This window comes from Lepidochelys kempii, chromosome 25, assembly GCF_965140285.1.
Source record: "Lepidochelys kempii isolate rLepKem1 chromosome 25, rLepKem1.hap1, whole genome shotgun sequence".
Classification (NCBI taxonomy): Eukaryota; Metazoa; Chordata; order Testudines; family Cheloniidae; genus Lepidochelys; species Lepidochelys kempii.
In genome coordinates, this window is record NC_136404.1 from 13,622,626 (window position 1) to 13,645,341 (window position 22,716).

General features: G+C 51.1%; 2 protein-coding genes across 7 annotated transcripts; one reads left to right on the forward strand and one right to left on the reverse strand.

The window, feature by feature from the left end:
- Positions 1–7,019: 7,019 nt before the first annotated feature.
- Positions 7,020–22,645, reverse strand: LOC140903420 (uncharacterized). 5 transcript variants are annotated; one of them, XR_013635035.1, is made up of 3 exons: positions 22,367–22,645; positions 9,853–9,995; positions 7,026–9,273 (listed from the first exon to the last, which is right to left on the reverse strand). XR_013635035.1 is itself a non-coding variant. In XM_073324712.2 (2 exons), the coding sequence occupies exon 2, from the start codon at positions 21,578–21,580 to the stop codon at positions 20,903–20,905; it is 678 nt and encodes a 225-aa protein (XP_073180813.1). In that variant the 5' UTR covers positions 21,581–21,597; positions 22,367–22,643; the 3' UTR covers positions 18,495–20,902. The 5 variants fall into 5 exon arrangements, 1 of the variants encoding a protein (XP_073180813.1); XR_013635034.1 differs by having other exon boundaries at positions 7,027–9,273; positions 9,376–9,995; positions 22,367–22,636; XR_012156242.2 differs by having other exon boundaries at positions 7,020–9,995.
- Positions 7,024–16,636, forward strand: MADCAM1 (mucosal vascular addressin cell adhesion molecule 1). Of its 2 annotated transcripts, XM_073324710.2 has the most exons (5): positions 7,026–8,117; positions 11,022–11,276; positions 12,411–12,728; positions 13,974–14,666; positions 15,335–16,636. In XM_073324710.2, the coding sequence occupies exons 1-5, from the start codon at positions 8,066–8,068 to the stop codon at positions 15,475–15,477; spliced, it is 1,461 nt and encodes a 486-aa protein (XP_073180811.1). In that variant the 5' UTR covers positions 7,026–8,065; the 3' UTR covers positions 15,478–16,636. The 2 variants fall into 2 exon arrangements, with proteins under 2 accessions (XP_073180810.1, XP_073180811.1); XM_073324709.2 differs by having other exon boundaries at positions 7,024–8,117; positions 13,974–15,389.
- Positions 22,646–22,716: the final 71 nt, after the last annotated feature.

Consider the following 22,716-nt stretch of genomic DNA (forward strand, 5'->3'; position numbering starts at 1 on the left):
GGTCCCAGAGTTCCGTGCGGTTTTCGCCTTGGAGTCTCTGTTCTCCATTCTGTGCGCTAATGGTGATCCCTCCCTGTCCCATCTTCAATGCAAATGAGGCTAGGGGAGCTCCCTTCATCCTGTCACTCTTGTCCAGAGGGGTTTACGTGTCTCCCACGGCCTTTTCTTTGCTTTTTGTAAGTCTTTCTTCTGATGGGTTTTGGTTCAAGCAGAGGCTGGGGGAGGAAGGTCTCTTGTGAGTCAGACAGGCTGGGTACTGCGCCCTGTTTCCCCAAGAATACAGAGCTGACAGGTAAGTCTCCCTGTTCATTCTGATCTGTACACAGTGGTGGTCAAGCCGTGTTGGTCCCAGAATATTGGAGACACAAGGTGGGTGAGGTAATACGTTCTGTGGGTGAAAAAGCCAAGTTTTCAAGGGTACACAGATCTCTTTTTCAGTAGCTCGGTGTGAGCTCAAAAGCTTGTCTCTCCAACAGAAGTGGATCCAATAAAAGATATTCCCTCCCCTGCCTTGTCCTTCTGATCTGTGTCAATTAAGGCCAACCCTGGCCTGGAACGTACCCACCTCTGCTTGACATGAGCTGTAGGCTTCCCTTTGCTGTTCCTTTCCTTGGAGAAATTCACTAAAGGATCCTGGTCCTTTCTTTCTGCTAAACAGGTACCAGGAACTTCCCCATCATCCTCTTAATTCTTCAGCATCAGGAAGAGGATCCTTTTTGGGGGTGATAATGGAGATGATCATTATCTTCCTCCTGGGACTGTTGTAAGACTTACAAGACACATAGGTGTACCCTATGAATCCCGCTGTAGTTACTGGCTGTAACTACAATTGTTACCAGGCCAAACAAACTCACTACACCTAACATGCTGTTATAATGTTTATCCAAAGAGTGTCTTGTAAGGTATCATATGAAAGTTGGTGACCTCTGGTCATTGATATTCTTGGGTGATGTATGCATGGTTAGCATCTAAAGAGTTTTATGTAGGTGTGCTGAAAATGTTCCTAAAATATATTTAGACCACGTAATCCATGTAGAGCTAATAACCAGGCTTCTCCTAGACAAAGCCATGTATATTAGGTGGTCTGCAGGGGTCCAGCTTTGTAAACCAGAGACTGGATTATACATGTGGTAAACAGCTTGATCACTCTGACAGACAAAGGGCAAAACAGCATGGATTGATTACAGACAAAAGACAGTGAAAGTACATTTGCATATATGGTAAACAGAGTGATCAAAGCAGCAGGAAGAGGACCCCAGCATGCTAGAAAACAAACAGCAGGATCAGAGTCTGAGGCCCCAGGGGTCATCCTGACTCTGGGGACAAAACAATGAGTCTGGGGAAATAAAAGGAGAAGCTAAAAGCCATTCTGGCATCCCTCACTAAGGGGACAAAACGGTCAGCACCCTCTGATTCTAAGAACGGGAGAACCTCCTGCCTGCTGGGCTGGAGATGTAAGTGAGAGATGTGTAGGCAAAGATCTTAGCTTGCTAGAGCTAAGCTTTCGCCGCTAGAAATTGCAGTTATACTTGTTTGATTTTTAACCATTTTCTGTTTCTGTTATCTCTGCATAGCATCACTTAAATCTGTTTTTATTAGCGGATTTATTCTTGTTTTATTATAAGTTCCTCTCAGTGCTGCTCTACTAAAGGCAGGTGAGTGTCCTCAGTTGAACCAACAGGCTGGTTTGCGTTCCGTCTCTTTGGAGACCACAGCATTGATAATTTCGGAACGTGTCCAGTGCTAGGGACTGACAGCTGAAGAGGAACGCTCTTCCAGGGGGTTCTGGGACCGGTGCTGACTGAATGTTACCTGCAAGGCAAGGGTTGGACTGGCAGAGTCTCAAGGCATTCACTGGTGAGGCTGACAGATTAGCACGGCAGGGAGCTGACGCACAATTCAAGCTCCAGCAAAGCTCCCTCTTGCTGAGGAGTAAGGCAATGGCTTATGGTTCTGGATGCCCCGAGAGCGTGTCACAACAGCTACCAAGACCTGGAACCTCTTACTCGACTTAGCTTCCTCCTCTGCCTAACTGCGACGGTCGGTTAGGATTTTGGGGTGGGTACTGTGAGCTTTAGGGAATCTCGTAAAATGGTCCAAATCCTGAGTGTGCATGCAGTGGGATAAAAGTGAGCTTTGGTCAGTGTGATTTACACACGCACCCCCCCCCCCCAAGCCTTCAGGTCAGATCTGTAAGTTGCTCTGAAGGGGCGATAAACATGAGCACACTGTTGTTGCTGGGAAACACCTCTGGCTCTGTTTTTGATCTCTGGCCCGTCTGCTCTGCACCATTCTTTGTTTCACAGCTCTCCTTTCTGGAAGCGCTTTGTGATAAAGCTGCATTGTGCCACCGCTAATCAAAGCCAGATCCATGGGCTGCCTCTCCCGGGCAGAGGACGCTCAGGGTGGGGTCCGTTTAAACCCCCACGCGCCATCTAAACAGAACTGGATTTGTCGTGAGATTGAAGGCCATTGTCTAAAGCAGACTATTTTCCCCCAGAGACAATTGCGTCTTTGGTAAAAGCTTCCATAGGCTTCTTTTGAAGTTCCTGTGCTGTAAACGGAGCCAAGTTCCCGTTGGATTATGGAAGGCGGGTAGAATTTCAGTCACGATCCAGGGGTCAGCAAGGAGGCAGGAGCGGGGAATACCGGGTGGCCCCTGAAGGACGGTCTGGACAGCCAGTTAGGATCTTACAGGCGTGATCCTGAAGGCCATGTGGGGAAAGCTCTCTGAGTCCCGCAGTGGCTATTGCTGGGAATTGCACTTTTATCACGCTGAATAACTATTTCTCTCACCTACACAGGGTCCTCATCAGCCTACGTCTGTCATGTATTTATCCTCCCACCACCCCTGTGGGATTGGGGATTTTACAGAGGGGGAATTGAGGCACAGAGAGAGGAGGTAACTCACCCAAGACGACTGTGGCAGACAGGGTCTCCCAAAGCCCGTGCTAATGCCCAAACCTCTGAACACCCTTCCAATGAATGTGAGCTTGGGCAGGGCAAATTGTAGCGCTAAGGGCTTGCTGGTGAGCTGAACCCCCCTGCAGGGCCCTGAGATATCTGCCAGGGAACTAGATTTGAGGAGGTGGTCGTTTAGTGGACCCAGGCCCCATTCAGCCTCATCTCCCCCTGGCCATGAGCAACTCCTTGAAGAAACCTCATGTACCAAGAGTGTTGGAGCAAAGGGTGCTCTCCCTTGACTATCCATTCCACATCTCTGGGTGAAGATCAAAGGGGAAAGAAACAGGGATCTTGTGATAGGGGGGTCTACTACAGACCACCAAATCAGGAGGGCAGAGGTGGATGAGGCATTTCTGGAACAAATAACAGAAATATCCCAAAGCCTGGTAGTAGTGGGGGACATTAACCACTCAGACAGCTCTTGGAAAAGGTAACAGAGCAAAACACAAAATCTCTAACTGCTTCTTTCAGAAGGTGGAGGAAGGAACTGGAGGACAGAAATTTTACACTTGATTCTCACACAGGAGTTTGTTCATCTGAAGGTCAGAAACAGTTTGGGTGAATGCGATCATGAAATGATCGATTACTCAATTCTCAGGAGAGGAAGTTCTCAAGTTGCAGTGTGGGAGGTTTAGGTTACATATTAGGAAAAACTTTTTCACTAGGAGGGTGGTGAAGCACTGGAATGTGTTACCTAGGGAGGTGGTGGAATCTCCTTCCTTAAAAGTTTTTAAGGTCAGGCTTGACAAAGCCCTGGCTGGGATGATTTAATTGGGGATCGGTCCCGCTTTGAGCAGGGGGTTGGACTAGATGACCTCCTGAGGTCCCTTCCAACCCTGATATTCTATGAAGGAGTGAGAGCAGCAGAATAAAAACAATGGACTTCAGAAAAGCAGAATTGGTACATTTTCTTCCCATGGGCCCTACTTAAGGGATAAAGGAGTTCAGGAGAGCTGGCAGTTTCTCGAAGAGACAATATTAAAAGTGCAACAGCAAACTATCCCGCTGCAAAGGAAAGATCAGAATAGTAAAGGACTCATCTGGCTCCATCAGGAGCTCTTTTAAAAACCTGGAAATCAAAAAGGAATCCTACAAAAAGTGGAAACATGGATGAATTGCTAAGGAGGAGTACAAAAGCGTAGCACAAGCATGTAGGAACAAAATCAGAAAGGCTAAGGCACAAAATGAGTTACACCTAGCAAGGGACATAAAAGGTAACAAGAAGAGGGTCTTTAACTACATTGGGGCATAAGAAAGACAAAGGAAAGTGTAGGTCCTCCTCTTATCAAGGAAGATCTAATAATGGACAACATCAAGAAGGCTGAGATGTTTAATGCCTATTTTGCTTCAGTTTTCACTAAAAAGATAAATGGCGACCAGATACTTAACACAATATTAACGACAAGGGAAAAGGAACACAAGCCCATTGTGTCCGGCGCTGTACAAGGAGAACAAAAAGGGAGTCCCTGCCGTTAAGAAGAAAGACAGATGAAAACTGCTGGCTCTTTGGGAAGGCCTGAGCTTCTGGCATGCTGATCTGAGCTATTTCTTCCATAGATCTTCAAATAAAAACACAATTTTTGATCTAAATTAGAATCCTGGTTGGCCTCCGTTCTTCTTCCCGGCAAAGCGGTAAGGAGTCCCACACCAACGGTGCCCACACCACACTTGTGTAGTGCCAATGACCACAAGCAATGAGGACCTTGGTTAAAAGGCAGCACTGGCTCAGGATAAAGAGCACTCTGGAGCATTGCTGTCGTTTCCTGGGTGTAAATGAAAACGTTGTTAATGGGATTACATTATCGTTGGCTGCAAATATTAAAAGTCATGAGTCTGGAACCAAAAAAACCATGAGAGTGGCTTAAAAAATAAATGAGGGTCTTTTTATTTGCCCTCTAGTTTCTGAGCCTTTAGGTCATGCTCAGGTCACATCTTCAAGCTTTTGTCCGCAACCCTGAGATCTAGAAACTCAACGATTTTATTATGATGGTTCAGACCCTATCATGACTCCAGGAATTGGGGTTTTACGTAAAAAAGCCAAATATTGCAAGACTTGTGATTAAACCCATGAGAGTTGGCAACCCTGGGACAATAGATTGGCTGAAAGTAGCTCCCACTTCAGAAGGTCTGGGGGACCTTTAAGGTGCATCGGAATCTTGTGAGCACCCCTGCTTCCAGTTCTGGGCCCATATAAAACTAGAATGAGCAAAGATGGTGAAAGACAGAAAGTCGGGTTGGCCGGGGAGATGGACTTGATGGGACCTACCAGACCTTTGGACTCTTCTTTTCAGCCTAAGAGGAAGAGATCTTTCTGAATCGGGCCCTGTAGGCCCCTGTCCCCCACAATGCTGCTCTGCAGGAGTGAATCTTCAGGTTCACTTGATGATTTCTGCATCAGTTGGACAGTACAGCCTCCCTACAAATATTAATCCTTCCTCTGTGTTTAGAATTCTTCTGTAGGTCACAAAGACCAGTTATTTGACAGACGGGAACACACAGGCACGGGAAAGGGAACGTGATTGGCCTACGGTCACGCAGCACATCCGTGAAAGAGCTGGGAATGGAACTCGGGTGTCCTTGCTCCTACTCTGGTGCCCTCCACAGGACCAGTCCCCATAAGAACTATTATTTAATTTGACTCTCTCTGCTGTTCTGTGCTAGTAGCTTCTCTGTCAGGATTTAGATGGATGCCAGGAGAGGGAGCAGAAGGCACTGGCTTGCATTGGAGGAGGGTGTGACCGTCTGAAGGTGCCAAGAGCAGCTCCTTAATTTAAGGCTGCATCAAGCAGATTACTTTACTTTCGTGGAACCTTATCTCTGACCCCCAGTTTTCTTTATATATATAAAATTACAGTGTTGCAGGGCCTAGGCAGTCTCAGAACCTGCTCTGTGAAACTGACAAGGAAACATTTGCTGGGAACCGGGACCTTATTTAGAAGACTTTGCAGATCACATTCTTCCCAGGGTCTGGGACAAGCTGGTACAAGTTAACTCTGGAGAACATAGGGAGGGTAGCTGTGTAAACTCCCACTGACTGAACTGCTCTTTGCCTTGCTGCTTTAACCCTTGCTGAGCCACAGGACTCAAACCCCAGCTTGTTACTGGCAGATGCTTTTTGAGTGCCACTTAAAATGCACGCTCTCTTCTTGCAAAGAGTTAACATGTGGCCTTGTGCTTCCTCCTAGGCATATCTGGCTCTCCTTCCCTTCCTGGCCAATACCTGTTCTCTGAAGCCCCCCGATTTACTCCTTTCACCTGGTCCTCCTCACTTGGTGAGAAATTCTATCCTCACTGAAGGCCATGGCAAAACCCCTATTGACTTCAGTGGAGCCAGGCTTCCATCCCTGGGCTCTCCCTTCCATCTCTTTACTGCGGGGATAGGATTGGCTGGGGGAGATTCTGGGTCTCCCTTTCTTATGTTGCTGAGAATTAATTGAAAACCGGAAAAGCAACCAGTCTGTTTCCTGCTGTCCCCTGGCGCTCCTGGAACAACGAGGGCACTTCTGAGTCCTTGGAGGATCTCTTCCCCAGACACATTACCTGGGCTCAGAACTGGGAGCAACCATGAACATGGCTTCCAGATACTGAGACAAAGGGGTTTCATCCCCCAGGGTCTTGGGCTGAATTCCTACATCCTGCCTCCCCAAACACCTCCTGCAGAAGGAGCTTACGGGTGACCTGCTGTCCCTTGTTTTAAGGGCTCACCCCTTATCCCATTGATTTGTAATGAGCTGGACGTGTTCTCTACAGTCTGTCCATAACTGGTTTATGCAGTACTGATGTATTCTTCCCCAGAGGTATCTGTATTTCAGGGCTGGGAAAAGCAATTCCTGGGTGTACCATCTGTAACCCGTTTATGAGCACCCATGGCTCTTTGGGTGGCTGGGTTTCAATAAATGTCTGGTTTCAGAGTAACAGCCGTGTTAGTCTGTATTCGCAAAAAGAAAAGGAGTACTTGTGGCACCTTAGAGACTAACCAATTTATTTGAGCATAAGCTTTCGTGAGTACAGCTCACTTCATCGGATGCTGTAGCTCACGAAAGCTTATGCTCAAATAAATTGGTTAGTCTCTAAGGTGCCACAAGTCCTCCTTTTCTTTTTGCGAATAAATGTCTGGTTATTGATTATAGGTACACCTCAGTGTCACTGAAGTCTTGAGGATCCCAGTGCTCTTGTGAAATTGAGGTAGGTGGGGGAAAGGGGACTGTCTGCTTTTTGGACACACAAGCATTTCAGATCAGAGAATTTATTAATAATTCTGAGGGCTTTTCATCTATAGATCTGAAAGAGCTTTACCATTGTCCCCATTTTACAGATGGAGAAACTGAGGCACAGTGAGGGGATGTGACTCGCCTGCGGTCACTGGCAAAGCAGGGCATAGGGCCTAGGTCTCCTGACTCCCAGCACTGGGCCCAGTCCAGTGCATGACCAGGATTTTCATCCTCTCAGTGTACGCCCATCTCTCTGTATGCAGGGGTGTAAATGTCTGTGGCAGGAGGGGGTGGAAGAGAGCATATAGGACGGTGTGTTAGGGAGTGGGGTGAAACACTGAGTAAATGCATAGACACGTATCTAATGTGGAGGGGAGTAACATAGTTGTGGGAGGAGTGGGTGTCACATAGGGGGTTCAGTGTGTGGACGGGGTTTGTATGGAGATGTTTATAGGGTCTAGGTGCTTATTTGGGAGACACAAGGCATCTTCCCATGTCCTGTAATTCCCCCGTCCAACCCAGGCAGGTTCGCATTTGTTTGCCTTGTAGGAGGCAGTTGTGATTTTGGGGGTGTCTGTGCAGAACAGGATCCTTAGCCTGTGGAGCCAAGTATTTAGGGGTTAAAGCCATTTTTACCATAAGGCTAAAATTCCCCACTGGAAATTCCCAGCTGACCAGCAAGGTCATGATGGATGGTGCTTACTATCAGGGGGCGGTTCCTACCTAAGTCTTTAAGAGATGCGTGAGGATGGGACTTCTAGGCAGAAAGAGACCAGCCCCAGGCAGAGTCCATCCAGCTGGTTGGTGTTTTTTAAGAATCAGCTGCCCCTGCAGATCCCTGTCAGAGAAGAGATTAGCCGGAGTGAAAACACTTCCCTGTAGCCACAGCAATGGAGCCAACTCCTCTCCTCCTGCTCCTCAGCCTGGGTTGGACTTGCAGCGGTAAGTTCCCTGGAGACCACAGCAGACCTGAGGCTCTCTCGGGGCTGGAGGGATTGGGGGTTCCCTGCCTTTGCAAAGGGCTGAGCTATTCTTTTCAGCTATTTCTCCATGCTGGTCCTGGCTGCTGCTTTGAAGTTTTCCCTCTTTGCTGTACGCTACACAACTGCTCTGCCAACAGTATCAGCTCTGCTGCCTGGTGCGTCTGGGTGAGCAGCTGTGGCTCTGTCCAGATGTGATCTGTGTGCGATGCTCTGTGCCCAGTTTGGATTGGCTGTGCTAGCCTTGGGGTGCTCAGGAGGGGACTCTGTTAACAGAGCTGTCTCCATCCTTGGGTACACGTGGGTCTGTGTTTTCTTCTGTGGTTATACAGTGCTGGGCTCAGTGGGCTCCTGGTTCGTTACCGGGGTCCTGGGCACTCTGGTAATACAAATAATAATCCCACTTCCTTTCTGATGCCCCCTCTCCACGAACCTCCATTGCACGTAGATCTGTAAGTCACTGATTCATTTTTTCTCCAAGCTTAAACATTGTTAAAACTAAAGGAGGACTTGTGGCACCTTAGAGACTAACCAATTTATTTGAGCTTGAGCTTTCAGAACAGGAGGGAAAAAACACATCAGTTTGTCCCCCAGACTTTGACTTTGTCTCGAATGAAATGTCGACACATCTGAATCTCAGAGAACGTTTATTTTAGCTCTTAAAACAATACAAATAGCTCAGAGCCTAATTTCTACATCAGCGGACGTATACTGGCCCATAGACAGGTCGACGCAGCATCAGTGACGTGAGCACACAAGGCTGCCAAGCGCTCTTGGAAATTAATACTCTCGTAATGGTGCCAATGGCTACCACAGTCTCGCTGCCACATTCGGGGCCAGTGCTGGTGTACTTTTCGAAAGAGGCAATGAGATGGCTTTATTGCACAGCTTTCCTTTGGAGACAATCCTTCATACAAACCACATCCCAGGCGGCTGTAGAGCAGGGGCGCTCATATTTTCATAAGGTGGACCACGTTGTAATAGACAGTTGGGCTCATGGGCCCTCTTCCTTCCCATGTGCCGTTGCCCACGCCGCCTCTCCCATTCATGATCACCTGCGGTCCTGCCTCCCCCCGTTCTTCATCACTGAGTTAGCATAGGGACACTGCAGCCATTACCTGCATTGAAAATGAATGTTAGGGAAGCATTTAGGAGCTGACTTAAGGTGCTGAGTACCCACCCCTTCAACTGAAGTTGTGGCAACTGCTAAATATCAGCACCTCTGACCATCATGCCTTGGGGGTATTTTAGTTGACTTGCAATGCCATCGAGCAGCTGGAAATCAGAGCCATGTAACCAGCAAGTGCGCCACAGACCACCAGTACTGCACGGACAGAAATTTGGGAACTGCCTTTGCAGAGAGTTAAAGCCAGATCCCCAGCTGGTATAAATCACTGTTACTCCATTGGCTTCAAGGAGCTGGGTCAATTTACTCCAGCTGAGGGTCTGGCCGAGATAGTACATGAGCTGACAGCCTGCTGGGGAAAATGGGAAACGATGAGCTTATGCTCAAATAAATTTGTTAGTCTCTAAGGTGCCACAAGTCCTCCTGTTCTTTTTTGGGCCACTCCAGTGAGTCATTAAAAAGCAAGCGGCTGCCCTCTTGGTCTTTGCACAGACACTACAGATCCTTGGGTCGTTTTCAGAACAGTCGCGATTTGTGGTTTGTCAAAATTTCCACGCTGTTTGCTATGCACCCCAGAGGTGGCTGCATTTCAGCAGTGTTGTCGGCAGGGCACGTTGAGATGAAAGTCTCTAGTTTGATGTACAAATTCAATCCAAGTCAGTCACGCAAGCTCCTGTTTCTGTAGGTATCCCTCCTCATTCTCTTCTTTAATATCTGCAGTGGTTTTGTAACAAAAAACATTTTTAAATGCATGTGTCATTTTCTTACTTTGACAAACCAAGGTTAAAATCATCTGGATTGAATTAAAATAAAGTATTTAGTGCTTTGTCTTTAAACACAGTAACCAGAATGTGGGATTCGTATGGCTCACCTCTGATTGGCAGCCTGTTCCTACTTCCTCCTGGCTGCCTGGCTCCCAGGAGAGCAGTGCCAGCAGCAGCAGGGGTTAACCAGTGGAGGATGACCGGCGTTTGGCCTTATTTTTTAAGAACCACTTGTAAAATCTTTGTGGGAAGTAGAGACTCAGATGAAGTTAAACCCAGGCTGTGTTACAGGGAAAATCTCATCCCTTGGAAACGTCTGCAGTTACAGTCCTTCCACTATAGTGGCATCTTTCCTCCCTGAAGGATCCCGTGGATCGGCACTGAAATGCTGCCACCTCTGAATTGGAAGAAACCTGCCACTGCATTGCATGACAGTTGTGGGGAGGGGGAATCTGAGCCAACAACCCAGGAACAAACACTTGCTGTTCTGGAAGGTCTGAGGGGATGTTTGAATGTTTGCGTGCAGTTTTGTTTTTGAGGTCACGACGCAAAGAGGGGAAGTGGAGTGAAAGGGAGACATTCTGCCTCTTTTGAAGATCATGGCAAAATTACCCTTAACTTCACTGGGGCCAGAATTTCACCTCAGATCTGCTACATCTGCAGAATTTTATGGCAAGTCATGTGATATTGGGTGTTTTTGAAAAAGCCCCAGTTCCATGAGTCCTGTGATTATGGGAGCATCTCCGCTTTAAAAGCGGAACAAGAAAAGTTGCCAGCCCTCTTGATTGTGGAGGTGACCTGAGTGCACCCTAGTGGCTCAGAAACCAGAACACTGAACTCAAAATCTCACCATGTCTGTGCTGCCCTTTCCATTGGGAACAGCTGCCTTAGCTAGCGCTGGGTATTTACTGCGCTTCTCTGAATGACCCTTGTTTTCTCCACTTGCTGCTTTCCCCCTTCCCTCCCCTCCACCCAGGCCAGCTGACTGTGCTGCCCCAGGAGCCACTGGTCGAGATTGGAGGATCCATTCAGTTGAACTGCTCCTTGGACTGTCCAGATGGGAAGCCCCAGTGGAAAGGGCTGGACACCAACCTGGGGAACATCATCTCCACCCCCACCTATACCCTCCTGCTCATCACCAATGCTGCCACAGCCATGGAGGGCACAAAGTTCTGCATTGGGAACTGCCAAGGGAAGTCCTACCAGGGGTCAACCAACCTGCAAGTGTACTGTAAGTGCCCTAGGTCGATGCAGTTACCCACCAGCTGCATGACAGTCTAGACTCCAAACACCTTGTAGCCCAAAGGGGACACAGTCCAATTGAAACAGAGGTTTTACCGTCACATTGGCCTGGGGTTTTTCTGACCCAGGCAAACAAGAGGAACTGACCGACCGTGCTGGGGAACCAGCCAAACCAACCCTGCGCGAAAAGTACTGCCAACTCACAAAGACTTCAGAATGAAAGAAAACCACTTCCCCCTGCATCCCTTTCAGTTCCTGTTGCCTCCAGAGCTATTTGCAACAAACGTCAGATAAGGGGCACGTGAATGGCTGTCGCTTTGCAGATGATATAGGATCAGGCCCCCAATCTCCCACCCTCCCCGCTTCACAGAATCCAGCTAACATTGGGACTGCTACACTAGCAGGCCAATGGTCCATCTCAGCTGGTATCCCGACACTGACCAAGGTAGAATGTTTTGAGGAAGGTACCAAGCCTTCAGAACACATCTCATTATGCCATCCTGTACCTTAGGATTCTTCCTGGCCCAGCTGATGATCAGTTTATGTCCAGAAGCATGAGGATTAATCACTAAAATGCAGCCCCTTCTGGGGTGGAGGACGGCCACAAACCAGGGCAAGAGAGCAGTTAAGATCAGGGTCCCGGTTCTCAGAGGTGAGGGGTACCCACAGCAGCCACTGGAGGCAATGGGAGCTGCTGGTACCCAGCCCCTCTGAAAATCAGGCCCTGGGGTTCAAGGTCTGACTTGAAGGGCCCTCCCCACTGCATGGACGTCCTCTGGCAGATGCGGCCATGGTATAAATGGGCCAGGAACGTAGTTTTGTGGCTCCTAGAGTGGATCAGAAATTGGCCACTGTTCCCAGGACTGATCTCTGTGATGAATCGTTAGGGGAAGAGGGCAGGAATTGATTGCATCCCACTCACTCCCCTCTGCATGGAGTCTCTGCAGATGCCACACCTGACAGTACGTGCACTTCACACCTGACGTCAGTGGGTGGGATCCTCAGAAGGGGCAAGTTTCTTACAAGCATTGGCCACTCCCGGCCCTGATCCCCCTGGGCGCTCTGTTCCATGGTAGGTGATGTAGCTAGGAAGCCCGTTCCTCACCTGCCATTCTTTTCTCAGCTCTTCCAGATACATTGCAGCTGGAAACCCAACCAAAGGAGCTGGTGGCTGGGCAGCCAGCCCATCTCCGCTGCTCTATTAGCAAGGTGTATCCGCCTGGCTCCTTGACTCTGAGCTGGTATCGGGGGGACCAGAGACTGGAGAGCCCAGACCCTGAAGAAGCGGCTGATGACGAGGAGCTGTTCAGTTATGACTCTGAGCTGGAGGTCCCAGGGGAGGTGGTGACCGAGGGCACTGAGTTCAGGTGTGAGGTGGTGCTCCTCTTGCCGTCAGAAAGGCATTTCCACCAGGACACAGCGGTAACTGTCAGCACAAAAGGTAAGTCTTGGAGACCTGAGCTAGGGATCTTAGCATGGTGGGTGTGCAACTTCTGCCACAGCCATTTCCCCATGTCACTTGCAATACTTGTCTGCTGGGGATGAAAAAAGCTCCTGCTTCCATGCTGCTAATATGAACTCTGTGTGGTCTGTGATGCCCTAGGCAGCATGGGAACCAGGGTAGCGCCAAGCTGAATGGGCCTGAATCCACCCATGTGAGGACCTTTTGCTAAATGCTTCCAGCTCTCCAGGAGAGATGCACTGCTTCCTCTCAGATCCTGGCACCTCCCCTTTACCCCACCAGATCTTCTTGATTCATTCTGTTATCCCACCCCATGCATCCTTCCTCCTAGCTCAGGGGTGGGCAACCTTTTTGGCTCAAGGGCCACATCGGAGTGAGAAACTGTATGGAGGGCCAGGTAGGGAAGGCTGTGCCCCCCAAAGAGCCTGGGCCCCAGGACCCCACCCCCATCTAAACCCCCCTGCCCCCTGACAGGCCCCCTGGAACTCCCATGCTCTATCCAACCCCCTTCGTTCCCTTACCGCCCCCCACCCAGAACCTCTGCCCCATCCAACTGCACTCTGTCCCCTGACTGCCCCCCGAGACCCGCTACCCAGCCGTCCCCTTACCATGCCACTCAGAGCAGCAGGAGCTCGCAGCCCTGCTGCCTGCACAGCGGCGTAACTGGAAGGGAGGGGGAACAGCAGGGGCGGGGCCATAGGGCTAGCCTCCCTGGCCAGGAGCTCAAGGGCCGGACAGGACGGCCCCGCGGGCCAGATTTGGTCCCCGGGCCGTAGTTTGCCCACCTCTGTCCTAGCCCCAGATACTCTTCTCCTGAGTCCTCTTTCTAGCCCACACTGTGGAGTTAGGGATCAAGGGAAGGGCCCCATGTGTGCTAGTCCTCTTCCCTGTCTAGGGCCCTAATCCCAAGGATCCCGCCTTAGCCCACACACAGCTGGCATACAAGATGCCTGTGTGGGGTCTGAGGCATATATGAAGGGGAGAGCAAAGCAGGGGATAGGGCTTGAGGTTTCTGACACAGCCATATCTCTGGAGCTGGGCTCAGAGGGGTGGAGGGAGCCAGCAACCACTTCAATCCCCTCCCAGGGGATGGAGGATTATTTGGTGACAGCCGTGGTCAGAGGGCCACCTACCTGGCTTGCACGATCACAGCACCTTAAGGCCAAGGGCACGGTGTATTTGTAGCCAAGCATCAAGAGACTAATCGAAACCTTCTATTTACAGCTGTAGCAGAAAAGCCCACAACTGAGTCAGTCACTGGCCAAGAGAATCCCAGAACTGAGTCTCTGGCTACTACAGAGAAGACCCCTGCTACTGATTGCAGCCCCACAACTGGCCTTTTGGCTACTACAGGGAACTCCGCCACAGAACTGACTTCTGCAGAGAGCCCTACCCCAGAGTTCACTGTCACATCGCATAAGCCCAGTGGCAAAGCCACCTCTGTCCACTGGCTGGCGACCACAGAGACCCTGGCCACCGAGTCCAGGGCGGCTTCACAGAACCCCAGTGCAGGCTCAGCCACAACAGACTGGAGCCCCCGCAGTGGCTTGAGTTCTGCGCCAGAGAGCCCCACCGCAGGGGATGTGGCTAGCACAGAGAGCACCCTGACCAGGAAAGCCACTGGTGGCCGGAGCCCCAGAACAGAGTCTTTCTGCAACCTTCTGATCTGGCCTGTCCCTCCTAAAGGGACCACCGGGGAAGCCCTGAAGATCATATGCGAGGCAGAGTGTGGTGAGAATGTTACCATCAAGTGGGTGAAAACCCCTGTGGCGCTGTCTCAGTACCAGGAGGAGGCATCCGAGGGCAAATCCACCCTGACAGTTGACCGTGTGGGTCTCGAATACCAAGGGATCTATCAATGCGTCATGCTGAGCAGGAGACTCCAGGTGGCAAGCCTGAACGTCGCTGTGTCTACTGGTGAGTGGCTGCCAAGGGCTTTGCAGTCAGGCGTGGTTGGTCGCTGTGGGGAGGTGCAGGCCAGCCCAGGGAGGAGGCGTCGGCGTCCCTGTGATTGTTTGTTTCCTCCCCCGATCTGTACTCCCACAGGAACACCAGAACACAAACTACAGCTTCTGTCAGCATGACCCTCTGACCAAACCCAGTGGTGGGGGGAGAGGCGGCGCGCGTGTGTTCAAGGGCCAAGCATTACACGGGTCTTAGCCACCCGCTCTTCTTGGTTGTTGAACGCTGCAGTGAATAATGGCGGGGGAAAGTTGCTGGGTTGCCCTGAAAGTCCATCCACAGGCACTAGGATAACACGGGCAGAGGCTGTGCAAGTTTCCCTGCCCATGTGCCCTAACCCGGGGCTGGAGGGATCAATCTCTGGGCACGAGCCTGTTAGCCTAGACAGCCCATTAAATCCTCTCTGCTGAGGCTGCTGATCAGTGCCACTGGCCCTGGGGGCCCATGAGATGTGAAGATGCAGCTGTTGTTGGTGGCTGACTGGAGAACCACCCGCTGGTGCAAAGGAAGCTTAAGACAGCACGACCCATGCTGTGATGTTTATACTTGCTGATTGTTGAGATGGAGCCCCGCTAAAGGCTCAGGCACGGCAACTGACAATTTCTCTTGTCTCTTCTTTGCAGCTATCTTCAGCACTGACTCTGCCATCGCGGTCGGGACGGCAGGCTCTCTCCTGGGCCTGATAGTCACAGCGTTTGCATCATATCGCCTGTGGAGACGACTCCACCCACCGGGCATGAAGAGCCCTAAGGGGAACAGCGTTTAGGTGCCTGTGGCCCCATCGCGACTCGTTTTGAACATTCATCCTCTTTCCACTGACAAGGTTGCCCGTTGTTACAGAAAGCTTGGTATTAGACCCAGTTAGGCCTCTTGGACTGCACCTGTCCAGAGACAGGAGTGGAGGAGCTGTCTGATGCTTGGGCCACTGCTGGGAGAGCTGGGTAAATGGCCAAGTTGAAAGCTGCCCAGCAGAGCTGAGCAGAACTGTAGGTTGACCAGTCTCTTTCCTTTCCTCCACTTCACTCCTTGGCATCGTGGTTCCCTCTAGTTTCAAGTGCAGTGGGAGCATTTTGGTCCAAAATGCAGGTAGTTGCTGAGACTTGGCTCCTACAGACACACCTGTGTGACTAACACATGACTCAGACAAGAGCTTCCCAATGGAGATGAACAGGTCACAGGTATCAGGGTACAGCAGTTTCTAAAACAGACCACTGGATTTCCTCTTCACGGTATATTGAAAACTTTTGCCTTGGTTGAGGCCTCCGGCTGAGGAGATGCCAGTAACATGTCCTGTGGGATTGGTTTGAAATCCCTTTCTGGATCTGCCTCGTTCATTTTGATGTTGGCTTCTTATTTCAAACTCTCTGGGGTCAGTTGCTCCTGTTTTTGTTCCTAAGTATGTTATGTTTTTCCAGTGGGGGTGAGGAAGAGAAGTGTGTGGGGGGGATTCCAGGTGCATCGAGGGTTGGCTAGGGAGGGACTAGGTGAGAATATGCTCAGCCTTAGCCCCTTGGAACTGAGTGGAGACTTTAAGCAAATGCACAACAGTGACGAACTATCCGCTCTGTACCGCTCCTACAGCTCTAGGCCCTGGGTTTCTTTGCGCTGATACTTTGCAGCCTCAGCCTGTCGCTCTGAGACGGGGTGGCAACTCCTTCTGGAGAGGGCTGTGGGGCAGCTGCCTGGGTTCCTTCCACACCAAGGTCGTACATGCGCCAGCCCCCGTACTGACTTCAGTTTCCATCCCATCCTTATCTGTGTATTTAAAATGTCCTAAAACTCCTCCCAACTGCTGTAATCTATCCAAGCTGGCTGCTTGTAAATAACCTGTATTAAATGTTGATAATGCAGTAGACCTGCTGTGTTCACTGAGTTTCTGTTATATAGTAAGATCTGCTGCTCTAATAAAGATCTATTTTTACATATTCCCTGTAGTGGTTTCCTTGGCAAGTATTGCTTCTCTTTACCCTGGCCCTACTGTTTGCCTGCAGCAGCAGGGCCACGTGTATGCTTGTATTCCCCACAGATGGGGGCAGGGAAGGCACAGAGCTGCTCGCAGAATCGCCCCATGAGTATATTCCTGTGGGCATTTTGACTGCAGCCGGATTTAATGGGTGCCATCAAAATTTGCAAGAGGCACCAAATTGCAGTTAGCTGATTAGCTGCTGCCTTGATGGCTCTAAAACGGCACACCTGGCTCTCCTGGCTGAAGCAGAGGCATGCTTCCCTTGATCCGAGAGAGATGGGAATCCCAGAAACACCTTACCGAGAAAAACCAGCTCTCCCTGAGTCCAACAAACAGAACCACGCCACCTGTGCTCCACACACTCCCGACCTCTCCCATCAGCCCGAGGTCTCAGTTCCTTATGACACAGCAGCACGTCTCTCTCCACTAGTTCACATGTAACCATCTCAGCAAGGAAATCCCCAAGGCTGGGGCCTGGGCTGCCATTGATGGCCCCTGGGGAAACTTCCCAGAGCAAACGCTGCTGTTCTGAACTTAGGTTCCTGCTTGCTGGGCTCAAGCCCTGTCAGGGGGCACGGGAAGCAAGGACAGAGATAAAGGAGCAATCACAGAAACAAGCCCATTTAGTCCTAATCGGTCAATAGGTGCTTTAGTCCTCCTCCTGCCCGGCAGGGTGGAACAGCCCTGGGCCTAGTAGGGTCAGTACTCTCACATTCCTACTCCTGCAGGAGGCCTAGCATTTGTGCTCAGCCAGGGATGACTGTGGCCGAAGCAGCTGCCAAGCGAGGAAGTGAGTGTGGCTTTGTCCATGCAGGGAAAGCTGTGGTGTTGTATGAAGCCCAGTAGGTCACCTTGGGGAAGCACAGAAAGCCCAGCTGGGTCATTGGCCATGGCAGAGCTGGTCCAGTTTCTCCTTGCAGCTGCAGCACTCAGAGCTGTCACTCAGGCTACGGGCCACACATCTGGTGGCTGGGGCCAGGACTTCAGAAAGGGGCCAGAGAGGGCCAGAACAGAGAGCTGCTCCCCTCCCTGGTAAGGTTAGGGGCAGGTTGGGGACACAGGAGAAAGGGACAAGATCCCTTTGCAAAGAACTTGGCTACAGCCCATCTCAAAGTTCTCTGTAGTGCAGGAAAAGTGACAGCTTGGGGCTTGCATGTCTGGAATTAAGCACTCCATTCCTGCCTCTGTTCCTTGTGCCTGAGAGAACGCCTCTCTCCGGGCCCTGCTCTCGGAAAAGTATCACTGCTCTGTGGCAACTTCTCTGTGTGTGTCGGAAGTCCCAGCAAGGGCGGGTGGAGTCTCCTTCTGCTCTCTGACCTCCCAGCTCCACTGAACAAATACCAGACTCAGAACTTGCTCAGGAACCCACCACCTGCAGCAACCACACACCCCCACTTAAAGGAAAGGAGATCTCCCACACATCCAGCTGGAAGGGGATATTAATGCATCAGAATATAGTTTCCCCGGTTGGAATCAAAGCTAGGATACTGGGGTTAACAAAGGCCTCACAGCTTGTGTACTCAGCAACCAGAATGGGTGCAGTTAAAAAAAAAAAATCCCTAGCAATCTGTAGTCCCTCTGATTGTGAGCCGTAGCAGCTGCAGTGGGGTACAGCGGGAAGTGCTCTTCCCTCCTAAAATCAGCACCAGTTCCTGTGTGTTACCTAAAGGTCTCCCCTCCAAACACTGCCCTGGCCCAGCCCTGTGTAGCACAAGAGCAGATGAAGTCCTAGCTAAGGTGGAAAGACTGCAGGCTGCTGCCATGTTCCCAGTTATTAGCAGCCAAGGTTTGTTGCTTTGAGTTCAGAATGTACAAGCAAAAAAACAAACCACCTTTATTTAAAAACGAAACAGAAATCCCTGCACATTCTCAAAGAGCCCCTCCTCCGGCTCCTGCACAAACTGCTGTTTTAAAGCGGCAACCAAGGGTAGCCTCATGTTCGGTAACAGGCTTCTTGTTAAAGCACAGCCAGCCTGCCTGCTGCTGGCACATCTCATGGGCCACTGCCACGGACCCGTTCTGCTGCCACAAAGCAGATTAAAGGGCAACACCATCCAGTTGCCAGCTGCTCCATTTAAGTTTTCTTTCAGTACGAGGAGACTTTTGATCCCTGCCTGCTGGGAGGGAGATTGATCGGAGATGTTTGCTGGGCTGCTGTTTCAAGTGAACAGCGCTGGACAATGAAACCTCTATTCAGAGAGCAGGCGGCCGAAAAGCTTCCCTAGCACCAGCCTCCCAACATACCCCAACTCCACCTCAAGACCCACTTCTCACAGGTAGAGGGCAGCTGACTCAACCCATGGCATGTTGTGGGGCAGTCTCTGTGTGATCCATTTGGAACTGGACTAGGACTATTGCACACTTATGACCGGCACTGTTGCCCTGAACAGCTGAGCTGAAAGGCCAGTGTTTGGCCTATCCTGACTGTGGCTGAAAAGTCCCATGCCTTCTGGGAACCCCCTGCCAGTCTGAAGACTGTTTTACACCAAAATTACAAACTTCAGGGTTTATAGAGGTAACACCCCACTTTTCTGCCATGATTAATGGAGTGATGGTTACACCACTGGAAGGGCAATCCAGTAGTGGCGTACGCCGCTCCCTGACCTCAGTGCTTTTGGTGAAGCCAAGAAGCACCTTTGTCTCTGCACTGATGCAATTTGGTTCAGAGCAGTGCTTTTGGTTCCAGAAGAATGGACCACTTCCCTCCCTGGTAAAGTCCTAACTCTGGCATCCAAATGCCAGAACAGAAAACAGAAACCAGCTGCACGTCTGTGCTTACAAGCCAGGCCCCCGTGCTAGCACAGAGGGGCTGTGTTGTAGCTGTCATCAGACCCCTGCATTGCTCTAGCTTTGGGTAGGAATCAAGCAATCCTTTGTCTTCCTTTGATGCTTTTGTTTAAAACCCCCTTTAGTAGCCCTCACGTCCCTATTTGCAGGCAGAATGAGTTATGCTGGCCCAATTCTGTAGAACTAACTTTATGAGCTTGTTTATTAGTGACCACGAGAAAATACTCAGTTAAACGCTGTCATTGGGCTGGAGCCCGTCCCTCCTTGGGAGGTGGGCGTGTTGGGGGAAAAGAGGGAAAATCTCCAGCGGTGCACATACACTCCTCTCAAGTTTGCTCTCCAGCCCTTCTTCTGTCAGGAAGTAGAGGTCCAACGCCCGCTCCCTGGAGAATAAAGCATTAGATCAAAGATTCTTGGAGGTGGGGACCTTCTTTACTTGCAAGGTCTGGCCATCACTGCAGAACACAGTAAGGTGGATGAGCTTAACTGAACTACAGTGACAGATTACAGCGAAAGCCTCTAAGGGACATGGTACAGAATTCCACCCAGAAGACGCTGCTGCCACATTGAGGTAGGTGCGTGATAAGAAACATGACGTTGACAGGCTCATGATTTAAAGCAGCTGCAGGCAGCATTTACAGTAACTGAGTAGTCCCAAGAACACTCTCCATCAAGCAGACTATGCAGCTGCTTCCTGGAAACCATTCTGTTTGGTATTTGTCTCAAGAGTGCATGGAATCATGATAATGCAGATGCATCCAGTCAGAAACAAGCCCCCCGCCCCCAGAAGGTGGAACACCAGGCCCTATCAGCCCTTTTTCCCTTCACCCAAACCTCAGGTGCACTAGACACATTCCTACAGCATTGAAACCAAGATGAGGGGGATGGGGGGATAAACAGAGGCAGCAGAAGCGAAGAGGCCCGCTGCAGTTTGTAGTGTAGTGTATGAAAGACCAGCTGCATCTGTGGGACAGATGGCAGCATGGCTAAGCAGCGCTCTGCTCAGATCTGAGCTTGGAACACGGAAGACCTCTGTCCTGGATTAAATTAGCAAGTGTCACCGTCCTGGAGGGTGTTTAAGAAGCGGGATCACAAGGGAACCTTTGGTCAGGCTGTGAGCCAGAGTCCAGCCATCTGATAGCAGCTCCTGCACCAGTACCGCTGTACCAATATCATCTGTGCACAGCCACTGCCCGCAGCTTCCCGGTCATCAGGGACCACTATAACCAGCATGGCGCTGGAGCTGCTCCAAACCCCAGGCTCCTTATCACACATACTCAAGGTTCTGCCTCCCTTCCGTAAGGCCCAGCTTTTGTGCTGGGTTTCAGCACATTCGCAGCCTCGCTCAGAGTATGGGCAGACTCCAAGACTGGGGCAGCCTAAGCAAGTTAGACTGATCACAGCTGCACGGAAGCAGGACCCAAGACTGTGCACGCTCCTAGCCATGGACCGTGCGCTGGTGCTTCAGTAGGTTGGACTTGTGGTTAAAGGACTTGGAGCAGCATTTGCAGCTGAACTGCTTCTGGTTCTGGTGAGTTCTCTTGTGCTGCAGGAAGGTGGAGAAGTGGGTGAAGCTCTTGGGGCAGCGCTCGCACTTGAAAGGCCTCTCGCCTGTGTGGATGCGCTGATGCTCCTTGACGGAGGCTTCCCATTTGAACCTCTTGCTGCACTGGGAACACTTGAAAGGCTTCTCCTCGGTGTGGATGCGGAGATGCTTGATGAGGCAGGATGTGCGCTTGAAGCGCTTGGCGCACACGTCGCACTGGAAGGGCGCCTCGTCCGAATGGACCTTGCTGTGCTTGGCCAGGTCCCCAGCCAGCTTGAAGTGCTTGCCACAGGCATCGCAGCAGTGGGGCCGACTGTCTGAGTGGACCAGGCGGTGCTTAATGAGGTCAGCGCAGCGGATAAACTTCTTCTGGCAGGTCTCACAGTGGTAGGGCCGCTCGCCTGTGTGGATGCGCTGGTGCTCCTGGAAGTTGGAGAGGTGCTTGATGTCCTTCTTGCAGATGTTGCAGCGGTAGAACTCCAGGGGAACAGCCGCACGGCTGAGGAGCCGCTGAGATCGCTTCCGCTTTCTCCTGACTGGGGACTTTGGAGAGCTTTTCCCTGCTTCCATGATGTTGGAGATCACACCTGGCAAAGCAAGGATTTATATAACACTGTATGTGCTTGCTCTGCACTTTACGGAGCATGAAAGAAGGCAAGGTCCCCACTTGGAGGGCCTTCCAGTCTAACGCAGGCAATTACGGGGCATCATTTCAGGCTGTTAGAAATTCCAGTGATCAGTGCTAGAGATTTAATGACAGAAGCAGCTCTGAAGGAGGGCACAGGAATAGTGAGTTGGTCCAAAGGCAGGAGGCATCATGAAAGAAGGGGGGAGTGGGAGAATCAAAGGAACAGCTGGGAAAGAGGATGCAGAACATAGGGAGGAGGAGGAAGTGTGAGCACATGCTTTCTCATTAACCACACGCTGCCCTTTCCTTGGTACCCTTCCCTCTCACGACACCGGTTAGCTCAGATTACCCCATTATACACACGGGGCAAGAGAGCTCAAGAAAGGTCAGACAGTGCCCGAGCTGGGACAACAACCCAGGCCTCCTGCTTCCATCGCTTGCTCTACCCGCTAGGCCCAGCCACCTGGTGGACGGGCTTTGTCTGGGCGGGCCACATGGCGGGAAGGAGTAACCCGCATCCTCCCCTCACAGCCCCGCCCCAAGCATGCAACTGTTGGAGGGATTCAGCCCCCCATTAGCCCAGCCCCCTCCCTCCCACAGCTCCCGCCGAAGGGGGCCGAGCCCAGGCCCGTTACACACCCTCCCAAACCGTAGGGGGACCCTAGAACCTGCAGCCCCGCCCAGAGCACGGGGGGGTCCCCCTCCCCGCAATACAGGACCCGCATTACCTGCGCACGCCAGGCCGGGAGCAGGAACCGCGCTAACTCAGGAGATCGTCAGCACACGCCCCCACCCGACTTCCTTCGCGAGGGAAGAGGTCAAAGGGCACCGGATAGAGAAACCCAGGTCAGAGGTCAGCGTCCTTAGATACCCGTTGCTAGGCAAGGGGCATTTGCCCACACTAACTATGGTAGCCGAGGCTGTTCCGGGGTGTGGCCGGATGTAGACCCCGGGGGTGCGGGGCCAAGGTTCACCGCAGTCCCAGGGACATAGGGACGGAAGGTACCAGAACTAAAATGGAGGTGACCACGCTTCATTGCCCACAGTCAAGATGGCCACCCCCAGCGCTTTCTCTGAT

What these genes read in the sequence shown, in the direction of transcription:
- LOC140903420 (XM_073324712.2), bottom strand. Translation starts at nt 21,580, where the DNA reads ATGGAAGCAGGGAAAAGCTCTCCAAAGTCCCCAGTCAGGAGAAAGCGG.
- MADCAM1 (XM_073324709.2), top strand. Translation starts at nt 8,066, where the DNA reads ATGGAGCCAACTCCTCTCCTCCTGCTCCTCAGCCTGGGTTGGACTTGC. An exon ending in CCTGGGTTGGACTTGCAGCG is followed by an intron (nt 8,118 to 11,021) that starts GTAAGTTCCCTG and finishes CCCTCCACCCAG; the next exon opens with GCCAGCTGACTGTGCTGCCC. An exon ending in AACCAACCTGCAAGTGTACT is followed by an intron (nt 11,277 to 12,410) that starts GTAAGTGCCCTA and finishes TTCTTTTCTCAG; the next exon opens with CTCTTCCAGATACATTGCAG.